Source organism: Peromyscus californicus, unplaced genomic scaffold, assembly GCF_007827085.1.
Source record: "Peromyscus californicus insignis strain IS unplaced genomic scaffold, ASM782708v3 Scaffold_5__1_contigs__length_169319896, whole genome shotgun sequence".
NCBI lineage: Eukaryota > Metazoa > Chordata > Mammalia > Rodentia > Cricetidae > Peromyscus > Peromyscus californicus.
This window is the reverse complement of record NW_026294573.1, coordinates 74252041-74268313: the sequence shown is the minus strand read 5'-3', so window position 1 is coordinate 74268313 and position 16273 is coordinate 74252041. Positions and strand designations below refer to the sequence as shown.

At 38.5% G+C, this 16273-nt stretch overlaps 2 protein-coding genes across 44 annotated transcripts in view; both read right to left on the bottom strand.

The window, feature by feature from the left end:
- Positions 1 to 16273, bottom strand: part of Ptprd (protein tyrosine phosphatase receptor type D) — a 2293154-nt gene that overhangs the window by 734101 nt on the left and 1542780 nt on the right. The gene's annotated exons all lie outside the window — the stretch shown is intronic.
- On the bottom strand, positions 3633 to 5543 carry LOC128096931 (tripartite motif-containing protein 30A-like). The gene is given in 4 exon segments (XM_052717121.1): positions 3633 to 4013; positions 4015 to 4493; positions 4496 to 4806; positions 4809 to 5543. Coding segments are annotated over 4 exon segments (1587 nt in total). The 5' UTR covers positions 5341 to 5543; the 3' UTR covers positions 3633 to 3748.

The following is a 16273-nucleotide window of genomic DNA, read 5'->3' as shown; positions in this document are numbered from 1 at the left end:
TCTTTTGTACATTTTTGCTTATTCTTTGTTCACAATTTTCATAACTTTCATCTTTTATGTACTGTGATGCTGTGCAATGTTCTTTTACAGATGAGTATCCTAGAAATTTTATTCACATGCACTTCTTCCTTCCATATTTTCTCAGTTTCCCCTTCTGAGTAGCTATAAAACATACACAGCAATACTTCAAAGTTTATATGGACATTTTAAATGAATAATAATTATTCTATATTTGTAAAGAGATTTTTTTTATTTATTTGTATATATGTATTTATGTATGCATAGAGACCAGAAGAGAACATTGGATACCTTAGGGCTGGAGTTAAAAGTGACTGTGAGCTACAAACATGAGTGCTAGGAACAAAATTCCAATCTTCTGCAAGAGCACAAACTTATTTAAGTACTGAACCACCATTCTAGCCCAGCCCCACTTTACAATATTTTTAAAGTATTAATATTGACAAGACCAAAAAATACATATGTCACATGTTCTCTCTCTTCTGAGGCTACTAGCTCCAAATCTTCATATATGAGTAAATAAATATCCTGGAGTAGGTGCAGAAACCAGGAAAGTGTAAGGGAGCCATTTTCAGGGTAGGGCAGTTGGGAAGCATCAGGGAGAAGAATGGCAGGGTGACCTGATTGTTGAAGTGGAGAAAAAGGGAGCAGCTCTAATTAGGTATGGGGAGGGAGATAAGATACAGAAGGAGGAGGATGGGGTAAAATAACAGTAAGGGTGTCTGAAGAAGTCACAAGGAAGCATTAACTATCTAACAACAACAAAAAGCCCCCAAATCCAAAACACCCTGTAATACAAGTAGGCCTGTGCATAAATATAGATATATAGTTTAAAATATTTTTTTCATCTGTGCTGACAATGCTCCCTCCAAGAGCCAAAGACCATCCAACAAGAATCCTATTGTTAGGCATGAGAAGTCCTCTTTTGAGTTGTTAGGTTAGGGATGTCGAGATACACTTAAAACATTACAGACTATGCTATTGACTTGATCTCCACTCCCAAGAGGTGGGAGATAAATCCCTATTGCTGAAGATACCATGTACTTTAGATGAAGGGTCCAGAGGCCTCTGAGCTGGAAGTGATTGGAATGCTTCCTCCATTAGGACTAGCTTTCATGGTTTCAGAAGCAACCATGCAAGCTTCCACAGGAGGGAAGCAACCAATGGTCCCATTCAACTATAATGCCTTTGAACCACAACGACTATCTTGGCATGCATTAGTGATTGTTGATAACCAACAGTTCTATAATTGGACTTAAATCTTCCCAGTAAGAGGAAAACCATGCCTGGTATTGGCAATGTAGCTAACTAACCAGAGCTAGTGAAGTCACAGATCCTGGAAGAGAACTGACCACTACCAATTAAAAAAAAAAAAAAAAACAGTATAACCCCAACTACATTCTAAATGTTTGTCCTTTTAGCCACAGATAAATGTAGTCCTCACCTCTCATTAAGGAAATGTCTCTTTGCGTAGGATGAGACCATTACAGAAAACCACAACCCATCAAAATGTAGAGTTGTAAAGCACAGTCACAATGGATACATCCATGAAACACCTCCTGTACTAAGGTTTAGGAAAATTGTGGAAGGAATGGTGGTGGAAATATGGTAAGAGCCAGACTTTGAGAGAGCTTGCTATGAGATTGTGTCTCTCAGGAATGTCAGAAGCTACACTGATAAAGTTTCACCAGCATGACTGCTTAAAAAAGAACTAACAAGGACAATAGGCATGCCAAAGTGAATGGGGAAAGACCAAAAGGCCTTAATCCTCCATGAAGAACTATAGGTAACTACAGAATGCTGAGAGTGGGAGATACATTATTTCCCCAAAATGAGAACACCAGTTGGTTATCCAATAACAAATGGCCTGCTCTGAAAACACATATACAATTAACCATATAGAGACTGAGCAGATTATATATAGGAATATACATATACATGCGTGTAACAACAATTAATGAAAAAAGATTCCATGAACTTGAAAGAGAGAAAGGAACATAGGAAAGTTTCAGGGAGGCAAATGAAGGCAAAAAATGATGTAATAATAATATAATCCCCCAAATAAAAGAAAATAAAAAAATTGTTTTACTGCATTGTGTATATGTACCATGTGTGTGGATGAGGCCTGTGACGGTCAGAGAGAGCATATGCTCTATGGGGACTGGAGTTACAGGTAGTTGTGAGCTGTCCTGTGGGTGCTTGAACTAGACTGTGGGGTCTCTGGCAAAAACAGCAAGTGCTATTAACCACCAAGCTATATATCCAGCCTCTTAAAAATATTTTTGATTTTGTTGTAAAGTGATTTAAATATAATTTTAAGAAACAATAGGAAAAATATCACATGCAAAGTTTCCAATTTCCTTTAACATTATCATCTTATACGATATCAACCTCAATATTGATATTGATACATTAAACTCATCTTATTGGAATGTTTCCATTATTACTGGTATTTGTATTTCATTTCAGTCAGGTTTATCACACGTACAGCCTTGTGTATCAGCAGATTCACACATGAAGCTATTTTGTCTTTTAGAGAACCCCTCACATTGGTAACCTATCAGATTTAACTGTCTCTAGCTCCTGGCAATTATTAGTTTTTTTCCCTATTGCTACAATTTTGTCATTTCAAAAATTTTCTATAAGTGGATGAATTTAATATGTGTCTTTAGAGGATAATCCTTGGTCTCCTCCTTCACTTTATTCAGCACAATTCCCTTGGGATTCATTCATGTACTAGTGGCTTGATTCTTTTAATTCTGAGTTCTAGTTTTCTGTCTGGGTAAGCTACCACTCAGTTGTTCACTCAATAGCATGGCTATCTGTCCTGTTGTCAGTTATTCTGTTATTCTTCTTATCTTTTAACAGGCATGTACAGCAGTGGTTCTCAACCTTCCTAATACTGTGACACTTTAATACAGCTCTTTATTTTATGGTGACCCCCAACCATAAAAATACTGTTGCTGTTACACTGTAACTGTAAGTTTGCTACTGTTATGAATCATAATGTAAATATCTGTGCTTTCTGATGGTCATAGATGACCCCTGTAAAAGGGTCATTCATTCCCCGAAGGGGATGGGACCCACAATTTGAGAACTGCTAATGTATAGGTTTTTGGGTAGATCTAAGTGTCCATGAGTGCAATAACCAAGTTGTATAGTACTTATTGTACTTTTAATTCTATAAGAAATTATCATAATTTGGGAGATGGCTCAGTAGGTAAAGCACTTGCTGCCTAAGTGTGAACTTAGTTCAAATCTCTAGAACTCATGTACAGCTGTGTGAAATAGCACATGACTCTAACCCAAGCATTCCTATGTGGAGATGGGAGGTGAAGACAGGAGAGTTCTCTGGAGCTCATGGACCAGTTGGCCTGCTGTATGAAGTGACAAATCAATGTCTCTGTTTCAAATTAGGTAGAAGGCATGTTTCAGTACTCTGTAGTGTGCACCTGTCCTACGGCCTTCACTACATGACCAGAGATTTAAAAACTGCTGTTTGCTTGAGCAGTTACGATATTTTACATTCCTATTATCAATGTAAGAGCAATCTTTGTATTTGTTTTAAAGTTTCTGACATTAACTCTGACCCAGTGTTTTTTTTTTTTATTGAGAACTAAAGTTTATTAAAAGGGAAATAGCAAAGGCAGAAACAGTTATAATGATACCAGGGAGCTCAGGCATATGAGATACATCAGACATGGGGCACTGTGCAGATATGGGTGAGGGTTTAGGAGGGTGGCCCACATACTGTCATTGGCTCTGAACATGACATAGGATTAAAGTATGGATAAACTTCATCAGGGAAGGAAGGTTCATAGAATCTATAGATGAGATCTCCATGGTTGGAAACATCATAAAATGAGAGAGTGCAAGCTTCTCTGTCCAGGAAAACTCCAACACGACGGGGACGGCCAGTCAGAGAGAGGACCAAGACACTGGCATTGCGGGTGACAGAACACTCTGCAAAGGCATTATATACAGACCCGTTCTTCTATAACCCAGTAGCCATGTTTATGCTGATAATTCACATGCTGTTTCAAATCAGAATTATGTTTAACTGCATATGTAGGCTGATAATCATGTAGTTTATAACTAAAAGGTCTAAGGGGCAATGTAGGCTGACAATAAAAATGTTGTTTAACACCAGGATTATATATGACTTTGATGCCACTTCCATTCACTGCAGGAAGTTGGGGTTGAGCACATTTTCCATCATTTAATCCCAGGAGCCAGGCATCATTTCTAGACACATCCACTTCCCAGTAATGTTTCCCTGAGTGGAAAGCTGGGTATCCCAGGACACCCAAACCATAGGTCTCAGAAATTTGCAAAATTCTTCTAGAATCAATTAGATGTTGTATTTGTTGTTTGTCCTTATTAACAACAATGTTTTCATTGTGGACTTGATTCAGGGTCACATGAACCCAGTATTGTTGAGCATCCATGAACCCTTGAAATACTTGCAGCATAGCATGCCTTTCAGATCTGGAGCTTGGAAGAGCCTTCTTTGTTTTCTTGGGATCATTTCAGGTTGTTTCAGTCTTAAGTTCTGACTCCTTTGAAGGACAGAATACACACCCTGCAGCATTTTCATGGTTGAGCACTGCAAGTGATGCTCCACATCTGAGATGAGATCTCTCACTGACTCTCTCTGCTTCACCAGCTCACTTTGAGACTCCGCCAGGCTGTTCATAATGTCTTCCTCCTCCTGCTTCAGCTTCTGCACCTCATTCTTCTCCTTGGAGTCCAGGAATTCCCGAAGTCCTTTAAACTCCATCTGAACTTTTCTACATCACCCTGTATTTGGTTCTTCCAGAAAGTTCTCTCCTGTTGAAGGTCATCTTCCCATTCATCACATCTTTTCTGATTTGCCATCTGCATCTGCAGAGCTGCCTGGAGCTTCTCCTTGTACTCTTGGGCCACCTCTTCAATAAGAGCTGTTTGGTGACCACGGTGCTCCTGAGACCACTCACAAAGCCAGCAGATGGCCACCATGTCCTTCTCACAGAACAGCTGGAGTTTCTCTCCATGTTGTGCACAGACATTCATCTTCTGCTCCTCCTCTGGGCTGGACTTGAACCCTGTTAGCCTCTCCACTATGTTGGCCAGTTGTCGATTAGGCCTCCCAAACAGGTGACTCACTCGGCACACAGGGCAGATGCCTTCCCCTTCTTTGCCTTTGCTGGACTCATAGTTCAGTGTGATGCAGGCTCGGCAGAAGCTGTGACCACAATCAGCATTCACAGGTTCCTTCAGGAGCTCCAGGCAGATGGGACAGGTCACCTCCTCCTTGATCATGCCCAGGACTGATGAGGCCATTGTTACTGTGATCCTCTGTCTGTCTGTCCTGACTCCTGATACTTCTGCTCAGGTACTAAAACGAAGGGTGTTTTATTTTCAATTCCTCCAAACTCTGCCCTCTAAATTGCTCTCAACACCTTCAGACACCAAGCAAGAGATCCTGAATCTGTGGATGGGAGCGAATGGAGACCAGAATAAACGTCCTGAGGATTCAGTCTCTAAGTCTGATCTCTGGTGAACCAGGAGAGAAAACCTGACCCAGTATTTTAAGAAATGCTTTCATACGTATCACATTTTATTATTGGGACACTAGGTTAACCAGCTATCCATCTTTGTCTTATACCTTATATTTAACATCGGATTTTCATATGGGACAACAGTTAGGTATTTTAAAATAGATTTAAGATAACAGAAAACTAATTTTACTATCTTAAATTTTATAATAAGATTTCATACTAACAAAGGACAATAGAAAGCATCTATCTAAGAAAAATAAATCAAAATTATGTTTCTATTCTATAATAAAGAAAGATTGTAGTGCATTTGAAAATCTAATATAGGTTAAAACAAAATATTGATTGCACAAAAAAGACTGGGAGAACCCTAGGTTATTCAAATGAAAACTAATTTCTGTGAATTATTAGAAACTTAAATGGCATTGATAAATAAAATAGTTCTTCAAACTTAACTTTTTTTTCAAAATCCGGAATTATTTTTGCTTATATTATATATTTATTAATGAAGCAAAAAGGCACAAAAGTATAAAATTGCAAATAGTCCTGGTATAATTCATAAGAATTGATTTTCACATGGTCACTACTTAGAGGTCTTTATGACTGGACTGTGTTGTTTTCTTAGCAACAGTCTTAGGACCATGGGTCCTAATAGAAAGAGCTTGACTTTGGTGTGTTACTGACAGATGTAGTAGGCACAGACTTAAAGCAAGATAGGGTCTCATAATGCTACTCCAGCCATGAAACTACACTATGGATTGCCTGTTTGGGACTTCAAAGCATCAAAGTTATCAGCATTTGCTAAACATTAATCATTTTGTATCTTTCTTGTAGTAATGAGTGTGGTACCTGATGCAGCTCCTCCTAAACTCGACCATTCTGACTGAGTTTACAAAGGCTGGGATGTAAAAGTAGAAAAAATGTGTACAGGTCTTGGTCTAATATAGAAAGTCCAGGCATTAGTCAGAATTTGGCTTAGTAGTATTGAAAAAGGAATAAAGAAATGAATTTGTTCCAGCAGGTCCAGATTCAAATATTTAGCTATTGTGCACTGGCAGGTGGGGTGTCACACAATGCTTATTACTTCACCACTGCAGAAAAAGAACCCATAAAGTTAAAAGAAAAGGGAAGCTGTTCTACATGTTGTCAGTCAAGGAATTCAGCATAAAATAAGTCAACACTTTATTGTAGATCATTTCCCTCTTGGCTTCTTCTGAAGATGAAGTCCTTGAGGGATCAGCCATGTATTTCAATATCAGCAAAGCATAGGAGACCAGCTGTGCATCATAATTTACAGAATTTTATTTTTTCATGAGGAAATCTTGACTTAAATTAGGTAGATTCTGTCTTGGCTTCACTTGATTATCTAGATTTACACAAGGGTTGGAGAAGCAATTTATGCAATTCAAAGATGCCAACTTGTCAGGGAGCAAATCAAGGTGATTTTCATAAAGGCAGTTTAACATAAGCACTCTGTGCTTCTACAAAGGATAATATGCTCTTCGGCTTTGGTTCCTTCAGAAAAGTGTATGCACATGATTGTGATGAATAAGTACATGTTCCCCTTCCCATAATTAATGTAAGCACAGGTACCCACAGTGACACAAATCATTCAAATCTCAAGTTGATCTGTTCAACTTTGTCCAAATCTCTTCTTATTTTGCACATTCTAAGGAAACAAATGCATATTACTATACATTTTTTTACTTACTAGCTTAGTTTTTTTTAATTTTGTAAAAGCAATAAACATTTTGGATTTAATTTTCAGGTTTATCCCAAGTGGAAGAGCATTGATACTTATTTTTGGAATCTATGAAGGTTTCAAAAAGTTTTAGGTTGAAAATTATCTTTATTGAGTAGGTGAAACAATGTGCAAAGCATCCAGTCCAGTTTAAGAAGCTAAAACCAGCAGTCAAGTCTAGTACCCAGAATATATTTTAAAATATTAACTAAATACTCAACCATTAATTATGATCATAATATTATCAGTCTTTCCCCAGAATGAAAGGTTGGAAACTTACACGTACCTATACCTATCCCCCAGCAAACACACACCTCCCACACACATGCACAATTACACACACACACACACACACACACACACACACACACACCCTCATATATAGACCAAACACATACCACATATTTACCCCACACCATACATATTTATACATACTAACCATATGCACACTATAGGTATACCACATACACATATCATAAATACTGAACACAAGCGCACACACACACACATACATAACCCATGCACCCACCACACCCTTCCATACACCACACACCATACACTGCAGACACACATAGAGAGTCCTTGATTTGCTCATTTTGTCTTCAATAAGAGTGGATAGAACTCTGACAAAGATTGGTACCAGCTTATATAGACTCATTTAGAAACTAGTCTTGAATAATTAAGTATTGGAAATCACTTGGCACTGAACCTGACAAACTCTTGCACTTTTTTTAGCCTTTGTACTCTTTCTAGAAAAGGAGCTTTTCTGAAGTAGTAGAATGCAAGATGTAAGTTGTCCTGTGTTTATGTATGTATGTGTGATGTATGCTTGTGTTTCCGTGAATATGTGCGCACAGGCATATATGTGGAGCTAGAGTAAATGTCAGGCATCTTCCTCTATTATCTTTCACCTTTATTTTTGAGGCAGGATCTTGTGTGTGTTGTTGTTGAAATTTTCATACAGTGTGTTTCGACCATATTTTTCTCTTCCTCAATTTCTCCCATATCCTTCCCACTTCTCTACCCACTCAACTTCATGGTCTCTCTCTCTCTCTTTCTCTCTCTCTCTCTCTCTCTCTCTCTCTCTCTCTCTCTCTCTCAAAAAAAAAAAAAAAAACAACAAAAAACCCAAGAAGACAAAAAAAGACAAAACCAAAAAAACCCCCAAAAGCACGTGGTTGATCTAACCAATGTCACTCCATTGGAAAAACAAAAACTTATTTTTTCCTTTCTCAGCAGGTATCAATTGTAAATAACTTATCTGTTGGGGTGAGCCTTTGAACCCATTTACCCTTCTCCGTGTTGTGATTTGATCTGGCTTGAACTCATGTAGGTCTTGGGCATGCTCTCACAATTTCTCTAGGGTCATATATGCTTCAGCCCTGTTGTGCCTGGACGACACCATTTTCTTGGAGTCAGCCAACACTCTAACTCTTGCAATCTTTCTGCCTCCTCTTCTCCATAGCTCCTTGAACCTTCAGGAGAGGGATTTGATGAAGATAGCCCCTCTAGGATGTTGTGTTCCGAAGTTTCTCACTCTCTGCACATTGTCCAGTTGTGGGTCTCTGTGTTAATTACCATCTGCTTTAAGAAGAAGCTTCTCTTAGGAAGGTTGAGTGAGCACTGTTCTGTGAGTATAGGGATATGTTATTAGGAGTCATTTTCTTAATACCCCCATGACATTCCAGCTACCATTGCACCAATATATCTTGCATGCAGGCCACTACTACAGGTTGCATGATTTGAAGCTGGGTGATAGTTATGATTTCTTTTCTCCTCCAATAGTTCCTTCCAATACTATGAACACTAGTCAGTAGAGGTAAAACTTCTTGTTGGGTGTTTCTTCTTATATATAGATGTTAGCTTTTAAGCTTTAAATATCCACCTTGAATATCCACTTAGAATATCCACCTAGGTTATGTAGCTTGTAAGAGATCATAGGGCATGAGGGGTTCTTCCCAAGGAAGGAGAAATAGAAAAGTGTTAGAAAGGGGTAAAGAGAAAACTAGAATAGGAGGATTAAATGACAGGGAATGGGGGTGCAAAAAGGAGGAAATATGTAGACAAATAACTAATATGAAAGGCCTTTTGAAAAGCCATATGGGAATCGGCTACTATAGAATCTTCTTGAAATATACAAAAGTGAATTTAACTGGAGTTACCATATAGTAGGGAAGACACTGCACCAACTAGACATTATGTGTTACCAAGTAAACCACCCTCCCACACCAAGTATGAGGAATGTTGTATTTTGTTGAGTCATTGGATAAAGGAGTCCCATAGACCCAACAAAACATTATGACTATTGAAAATGTTAACAATTACCCCCCCCCATGTGATTCTAAGATCCTATATCTGAAGACATCACTTCTTAAGTCATGAACTTTGAGATAGGGTCTCTTGCTGAGCCTTGAGCTCATCGATTCATCTAGACTGGCTGACTCATGAGCTTCAAGGGTTCTACCCATCATAGCTTGCTCATACCCAGGAATTACAGCATGTGCTACCCTGGCTAGCTTTTATGTGGGTTCTGAGATATAATGCTTGTACAGTAAAGACTCTGTGAGTTGATTTAAAAAAATCCCATTAATCACACTCTGAGAAAAATGTCTCAGTGTTTATTATGCTACTGAGTCTTCATTGCAGTCTTGCGACTCAATTCCATAATTGCCTTCATGTTACATATGGGATGTGTTGACCTGATGCACATGTTCTGAGACTATTTAGCCTGCTCATTGAAAGTCATGTCAAGCTGTGATATTGAGTCACATTTTTTGCTGTATGTCTTCCCTTTCTCCATATTTACTTCACTCAAGGAACAGACTAGAACATGGATAGGAAGTTAATAGGAAAGAGGAAAAAACTAGACATGAGGACCTATGGAACATTTAGACAACCTGAGCAGATGTCTACTCTCACACACTTAGGAGTGTTTTGGATCAATGACTGATTTTCAAAGTAGGACTCAGAAGGGAGACCTTCAATAATATTATTGTGACATCAAGGGAAGAAATAGTGAAAAATGCAAAACCTGACAAAAAAAGTCAGAATACTGAATGAAACATTTATGAATGAACAGCAGTATGGCCAGTGCTCTTCTCAGGAATTATCTCAACTCTAGATTAAGCTCAGATTCAATCAAAATGTATTTACTATTAATTTTGTCACAGGGTATGTAAAGACATTTTCACATGTTCTACCTATGTAACCGAGTTGTTAACCAATGAACTCTGTAGTAGGTTGCTTAGTTTTGAGATTGTAAACAAAAGGACAATATGCACATCTTTATTTAAGCATTAATTATAATGTGATAGAACATTTCATGTACCAATGTAGCTGTTGTGTCAAACACTACCTTAGGTGTTACTATAAGAATAGATTAAAAATACAGCTAATCCTTAGCACTAGTGAACTTTAAATAGGGTTTTAAGTAGAAGAGATTATCCTTGATAATGAGAACAGACCTCATCTAATTCATCAAACTGGGGAGTTACAAAGGAGAAGTGATTTTCCACCAGACTGAAATGCAGACACATTTCCTGACCTCCCAGTTTTGGGATTCAAGAGTGTAGAAGCAATGCTCAACTACTTATTCAGCCTGGGGCTTTCCCTTCATAATACAGACTGCAAATCTCAAAGAACCGAGTCCATTTCTTAAAATAAATCTACTTTTATATGACTATATCCTACTGGTTCTCTTATTCCAGACAACCTTGACTAGTACATTTACCATGTACTTGTGCACATGGTGATTGCAAGTTCTAAATATTTAAATTCATTAGACTTCACTGACCATTTTTTGATGCAGGATGCTACATACATTGTGTATATGTCATGTTGAGTATGTTATTAAGCCTTATCCTGTGCCATTTCAATTTCATCACTTTTCTCACCTGAAAAAATGAAGACTAATTGCAACATAATGTTTCAGGATGTTGTAAAAGTGGAATTAAGATAATATGTCAAGGATGTGGCACAGTGTCTGATAGACCCAAAGCCTCATTAAATGTGAACTATTTTGCGAACCATAACTCAACTCTACAAATATATTCATTTTACAAACAGTAAAGTTGAAGATGAAACATAAAACAATGCTGAGAACACCAGGGCACTTTTGTGACTGTGAAATCATGGCCACAATGTAACTTCCTTCCCTTGGTTTTATTGACCTCTCAATGGAATAAGTGTGCTGAAATATTGAAGTTTTCATAAGGACTAGCTGAGAAGAGATGACAATCTGTATAACATGGAAGAAAAGAGTAAAACCTGTCACCCATTTTTTGTTTTTTGTTTTTTGTTTATTTTGAGACAGGGTTTCTCTATGTAGCTTTGGAGCCTTTCCTGGAACTCACTCTGTAGCCCAGGCGGGCCTCGAACTCACAGAGATTCGCTTGCCTCTGCCTCCAGTGTGCTAGGATTAAAGGCATGCACCACCACTACCTGGGAAAACCTGTCACTCTCACTAAAAGTGCTAAGAGATAGTTCACAGATAAGCAAACTCAGTATACACTCACTGAAGCAGACTTTCAGCATCTACAAAATATTAGGGCAGATATGCAACTTCTTTGTGAGTTTTGAAAAGTGATCATAAACCAAGGTTGGACCAGTTCTTCCCATTTCGTTGTATTTTTAATAAACATTTGGTAGAACTTATGACCAGTGCAATACAGATCCACACTGGTTACATATATTCAGCTAATATTTGATTTCATACTTACATACAAATGAATATAACACCAACATGATTAAGCTTTGATAATGATTGATATTTAATTTTAAGAATTGGAACTACAATCTAGTTTGGAGAAAATTTAGGGTCAAAATAAGTCCTATCTAAAATGCATTCTGAGATATTGACAACATACAGCAAATACTGTCTTATTAGTGAAATACATTTCAGGGTGAATATGTCTACCTAGTGTCTAGGTACTGTAGGACCCAGTCCAGGGGGTCAAAACATTACAAGCCTGTAGAAGCAGGATAGGTTGATGTCCTAATACAGCCAATATTTTGTATTGCTAACTATGCTTACTTTAGAATTAAGCGAGTAAAATAAAAGAAATGGTTGATTGATACTAATTAAACACACACACACACACACACACACACACACACACACACACACACACACACACAGAGTCCATTATTATTTTTCCGTGTGTAGAGTTCTAATATAATTTGTTTTGTACAGCTCTAGTTTTCTGAGACTGTTAAAGGCTAGTATCATATAAAGATTTGTAAATACATGTAGTTAAGTAACTCTAATGAATCACAGTTGAGGGTTTCTTTTTAAAATACCATTTCAGATGGGGGAGAGGAGACTAGTCACATCTGAGTGGACACTTACAGAAAGTAAGTTATAGCTACAGACACAAGATACTGTGAAGGAAACGGACATTTCTTTGCAAGTGTGAAAGGAAATGACCTTAGCGTAGTCTAGCTAACCTGAGTTAGTTTTGTTTTCAAAAGTCCCTCCTTGTACTGTTTCTCCTTTCTCTCAAAATTAAATGAATTCTGAATAAAAGTTTGTCTATTTCAGACAATCAAGAATGTGCCTGCCTAGCATAAGCCTAAAAGGAAGAACCAAATGAAAAAGGAAAAAGCTCATGGTTTATCCTTTGTAACTGTGTATGAGATTTCTGTTGAAACAGCTTCAAGAACCTTGAAATGTTCAATGGCCTATGGGGGTTCACAAAGACCTTTGTATAAAATTTGAGTCCTTGAAATTAAATTTATTGACTTTAGAATCCAGAAGGGAAACCACAAAATCAAAATGAATAAATGTTTAATTAAACGTCTGTAAGACATAACCTATGCCACTTCATTAATTATTAAATTTACTATTCATGAAAGTTTTATTATATTTGAAAACACTTTGATGGATACACTGAACACTTCATGAGAATTTCTGAGCCAGTATAATGTTGAAAAATCATAATTAATTGTAACTTATCTTAAACATATCACAGCTAAATGTTTTCAGAAGCAAATTTGTAACATTCCTCTTCAAAAATTATTGCAGTGATACCAAACCCTGAGTTACGGTGTGCTCTCAGATGGTGATATGATGCCTACTGTAGATTTCAAAGGGACATGAAGTTCTCCCTGCAGCTCCACATTGATTCAGCTCCGTCTGCTGTGCCATGACAAGTTAGAAAGAAATACGTGGCATGTTATTAATTTCATTCAAACCTTTCCATATAGGTGATACCTTAGACTATGCTCTGTAGAAGCAGTCCCTTTGAAGACAGCTGTATGTAGAAGGTTTGCTGGTCAGTGCTCTTTGGAAATACACCTACAGCAGGGTGTATGAGGCAAAAGAAGTATCCAGAAACAATATGGCAAAACTAGAGGACTAGGTCCTGTGAGGAGCTCACAAGTTGGTACGAGCATGGCTCTACAGAGCTACTCCAAGCTAGGACGTTTGAGTTCTTGTGCAAGTCAGTTGTTTAGCATGTCTCCCATGGGCATGTGATAAAAAGGTTTGGATAGCAGTTTGTGACAGTTATGGGCAACACCTTGGGTAGGGGACTTGAATGGGATGCTTAACAGTATGTGTCAGTCTGTGTGCTTTCAGGTTAGTAGGAATGCTCACATCAAGATTAAGCTTAAATATTCTATACCACTCATTTCTTAATCTATGATCCCAACTTTAAAGAAAGTGAACTGATAGCAAAGATTTATATAAACTTTTTACATTCATGTATGACATAAGAGGTGAATGGTAAAACTTATTAAGAACGTCATTGATTCCAAAGCCCAGTGTTCCCACCTAAATCTACTGTTTTTGTCAATGTAGTTGAGAAGGTTTTTCTTAAAAAAATAAAAAAAACTGTGCAAAAATATCATACAGTTGTGTTCAAAATAGTTATGAAATTTCCCTGTAGGAGAATAGTAATTTCATTGTAAGAGTAGCTTGCCTGTGATGTACTGTATATTGTTCTCATGCTTCACGTCAAGAGACTCTTCAAGCTTCAGAAGCTACACATTATTTGCTTATGACCCCCTTTCAGTGATTGGTAAAATAAGAGAAGAAAGGGTCAGACAACTTCTTAAGATTACAGAGCTTTAAGCCATAGAGAGAACTCCATACTCCTATCCTCTGAGAAACTCGCTTAATACTGAAGTGCTATGCCTCTTCAGGTCAAGTGTTTATGCATTACATTTGAAGTGCTGGCCTACTACTCTGTTATAGAAAGGAGTATTGGCATCAGCACACATTTGTGGGAGACAAAGTCAGTGTCAGCATCTAGGAAATTTCAAGGACTGAAAATGAACAGGCTCAGAGAGTGTAATTGTTAAACTTTTGTCCCTAATAATGGTTGCAAAAGCATATTAGAAATAAGACACACTGTGTTGAAATGTAGGCAAAGTATATAATGAAGTACTCTTTGTGAGAGTGTAGCTATGTTCACAGTTCAAAGATTGAGCCAGCTAAAGAGACTGCCAGTTTTTTTTTTTTTGGTTTTTCGAGACAGGGTTTCTCTGTGTAGCTTTGCGCCTTTTCCTGGAACTCACTTGGTAGCCCAGGCTGGCCTCGAACTCACAGAGATCCGCCTGGCTCTGCCTCCCGAGTGCTGGGATTAAAGGCGTGCGCCACCACCGCCCGGCCGAGACTGCCAGTTTTATAAGACTATCAACATTGTACTTTCTCTAATGCTAAAATATTTCTTAGCCACTCTGCTCCTCTCCCATCTTTCTTTGGCTCTGTCTCTATCTCTACCCCCTCTTTATCTCTCTTTCTCATCCTTATCATTCTCAGCAAAATGAGATTTATTCAATGTGGGCACATTGAGCAGGGGATCAAAGAGGTTTAGTGTGCTCTCTAAGTCCATCTCCAGGGTCTTATCACAAAGTTTAGGTTTAAATTGAGGAAAAGAAAAGATGTATGCATAGCTAACCAGTCCTGGTCAAGGTATGGTCCCAGCCATCATTCCTGTTTGGCCTCCTAGCTCTCCTCCAAGGTGGACTGACAAGTTGTTCTAATTATGTAAACTCCTTTTCCAGGGAAAAAGCTCCTCTGGCTGGTGTCAGCATATAGTCCTTTCCCAACTCCCAACATCTCATAATTACATTTCTAAGCCTATAGGATAAAGGACAGCCTTTTGCAGACAGTCATCTTATTTATATATCCTTGGAAAACTTAGTACATTCTATGTAGTCCAGGCTGGCCCTGAACACAAAACCAACCTCTTGCTAGAGCTGAGATTCCAGACATGCAAGACCACACTGATTCTTCTGTTTTCAGTGCTTGTGATGAGCCTCCCATATTACGAGCAAACATGCCACTGAGCTGCATCTCCTGCCATGAGTAGAACTTCAAGGCTATTTCCTCCTTTCTATTGACAATTGACTGTCTTAGTTTGGTTTCTATTTCTGTGATAAACACTGACAGAAATCAATGTGGAGAGGAAAGGGTTTATTTCAGCTGATGGTATGCAGTCCACCATGAAGGCGCATCAGAGCGGGAACTTAAGATATGAACTTGGAGGCAGGAACTGAAACAGAGGCCATGAAGTAACACTGTTTACAGGTTTGTTCTCCTTGGCTTGCTCATTTTGCTTTCTTACATCACCTTTGTCCACCTGCCAGGAGTGCACCATTTATAGTGGCCTGGGCCCTCTCATAATCAATCATCAATCAAGAAAATACCCTATTCCTGGCACCCTGCCTGGGCAGCACACCAGATCTGACACTGTTGGTGGGGGCTCAAGGGAGCTGGGCCTGTAGGCATGAAAGCAGGAAAGCTGCCCATGCCCCCTCCTTGGTACGATATGGGATGTCAGTGTAAGGGAAAAATCCACCTCTCTCCCATCTAAGACAGACGGGAGAGCCCACCTTGGGGACCTAAGAACAGAAGAGTTGGCCCTGTCGCTTACCAAGTGCAACAATCCAGAGAATGGGCCCTGTACTTTTCCTGGGTAAAACAGTAGAGTTGGCCCTGGTGGTGTGAATATGGTTGAGCTGGACCCAAGGG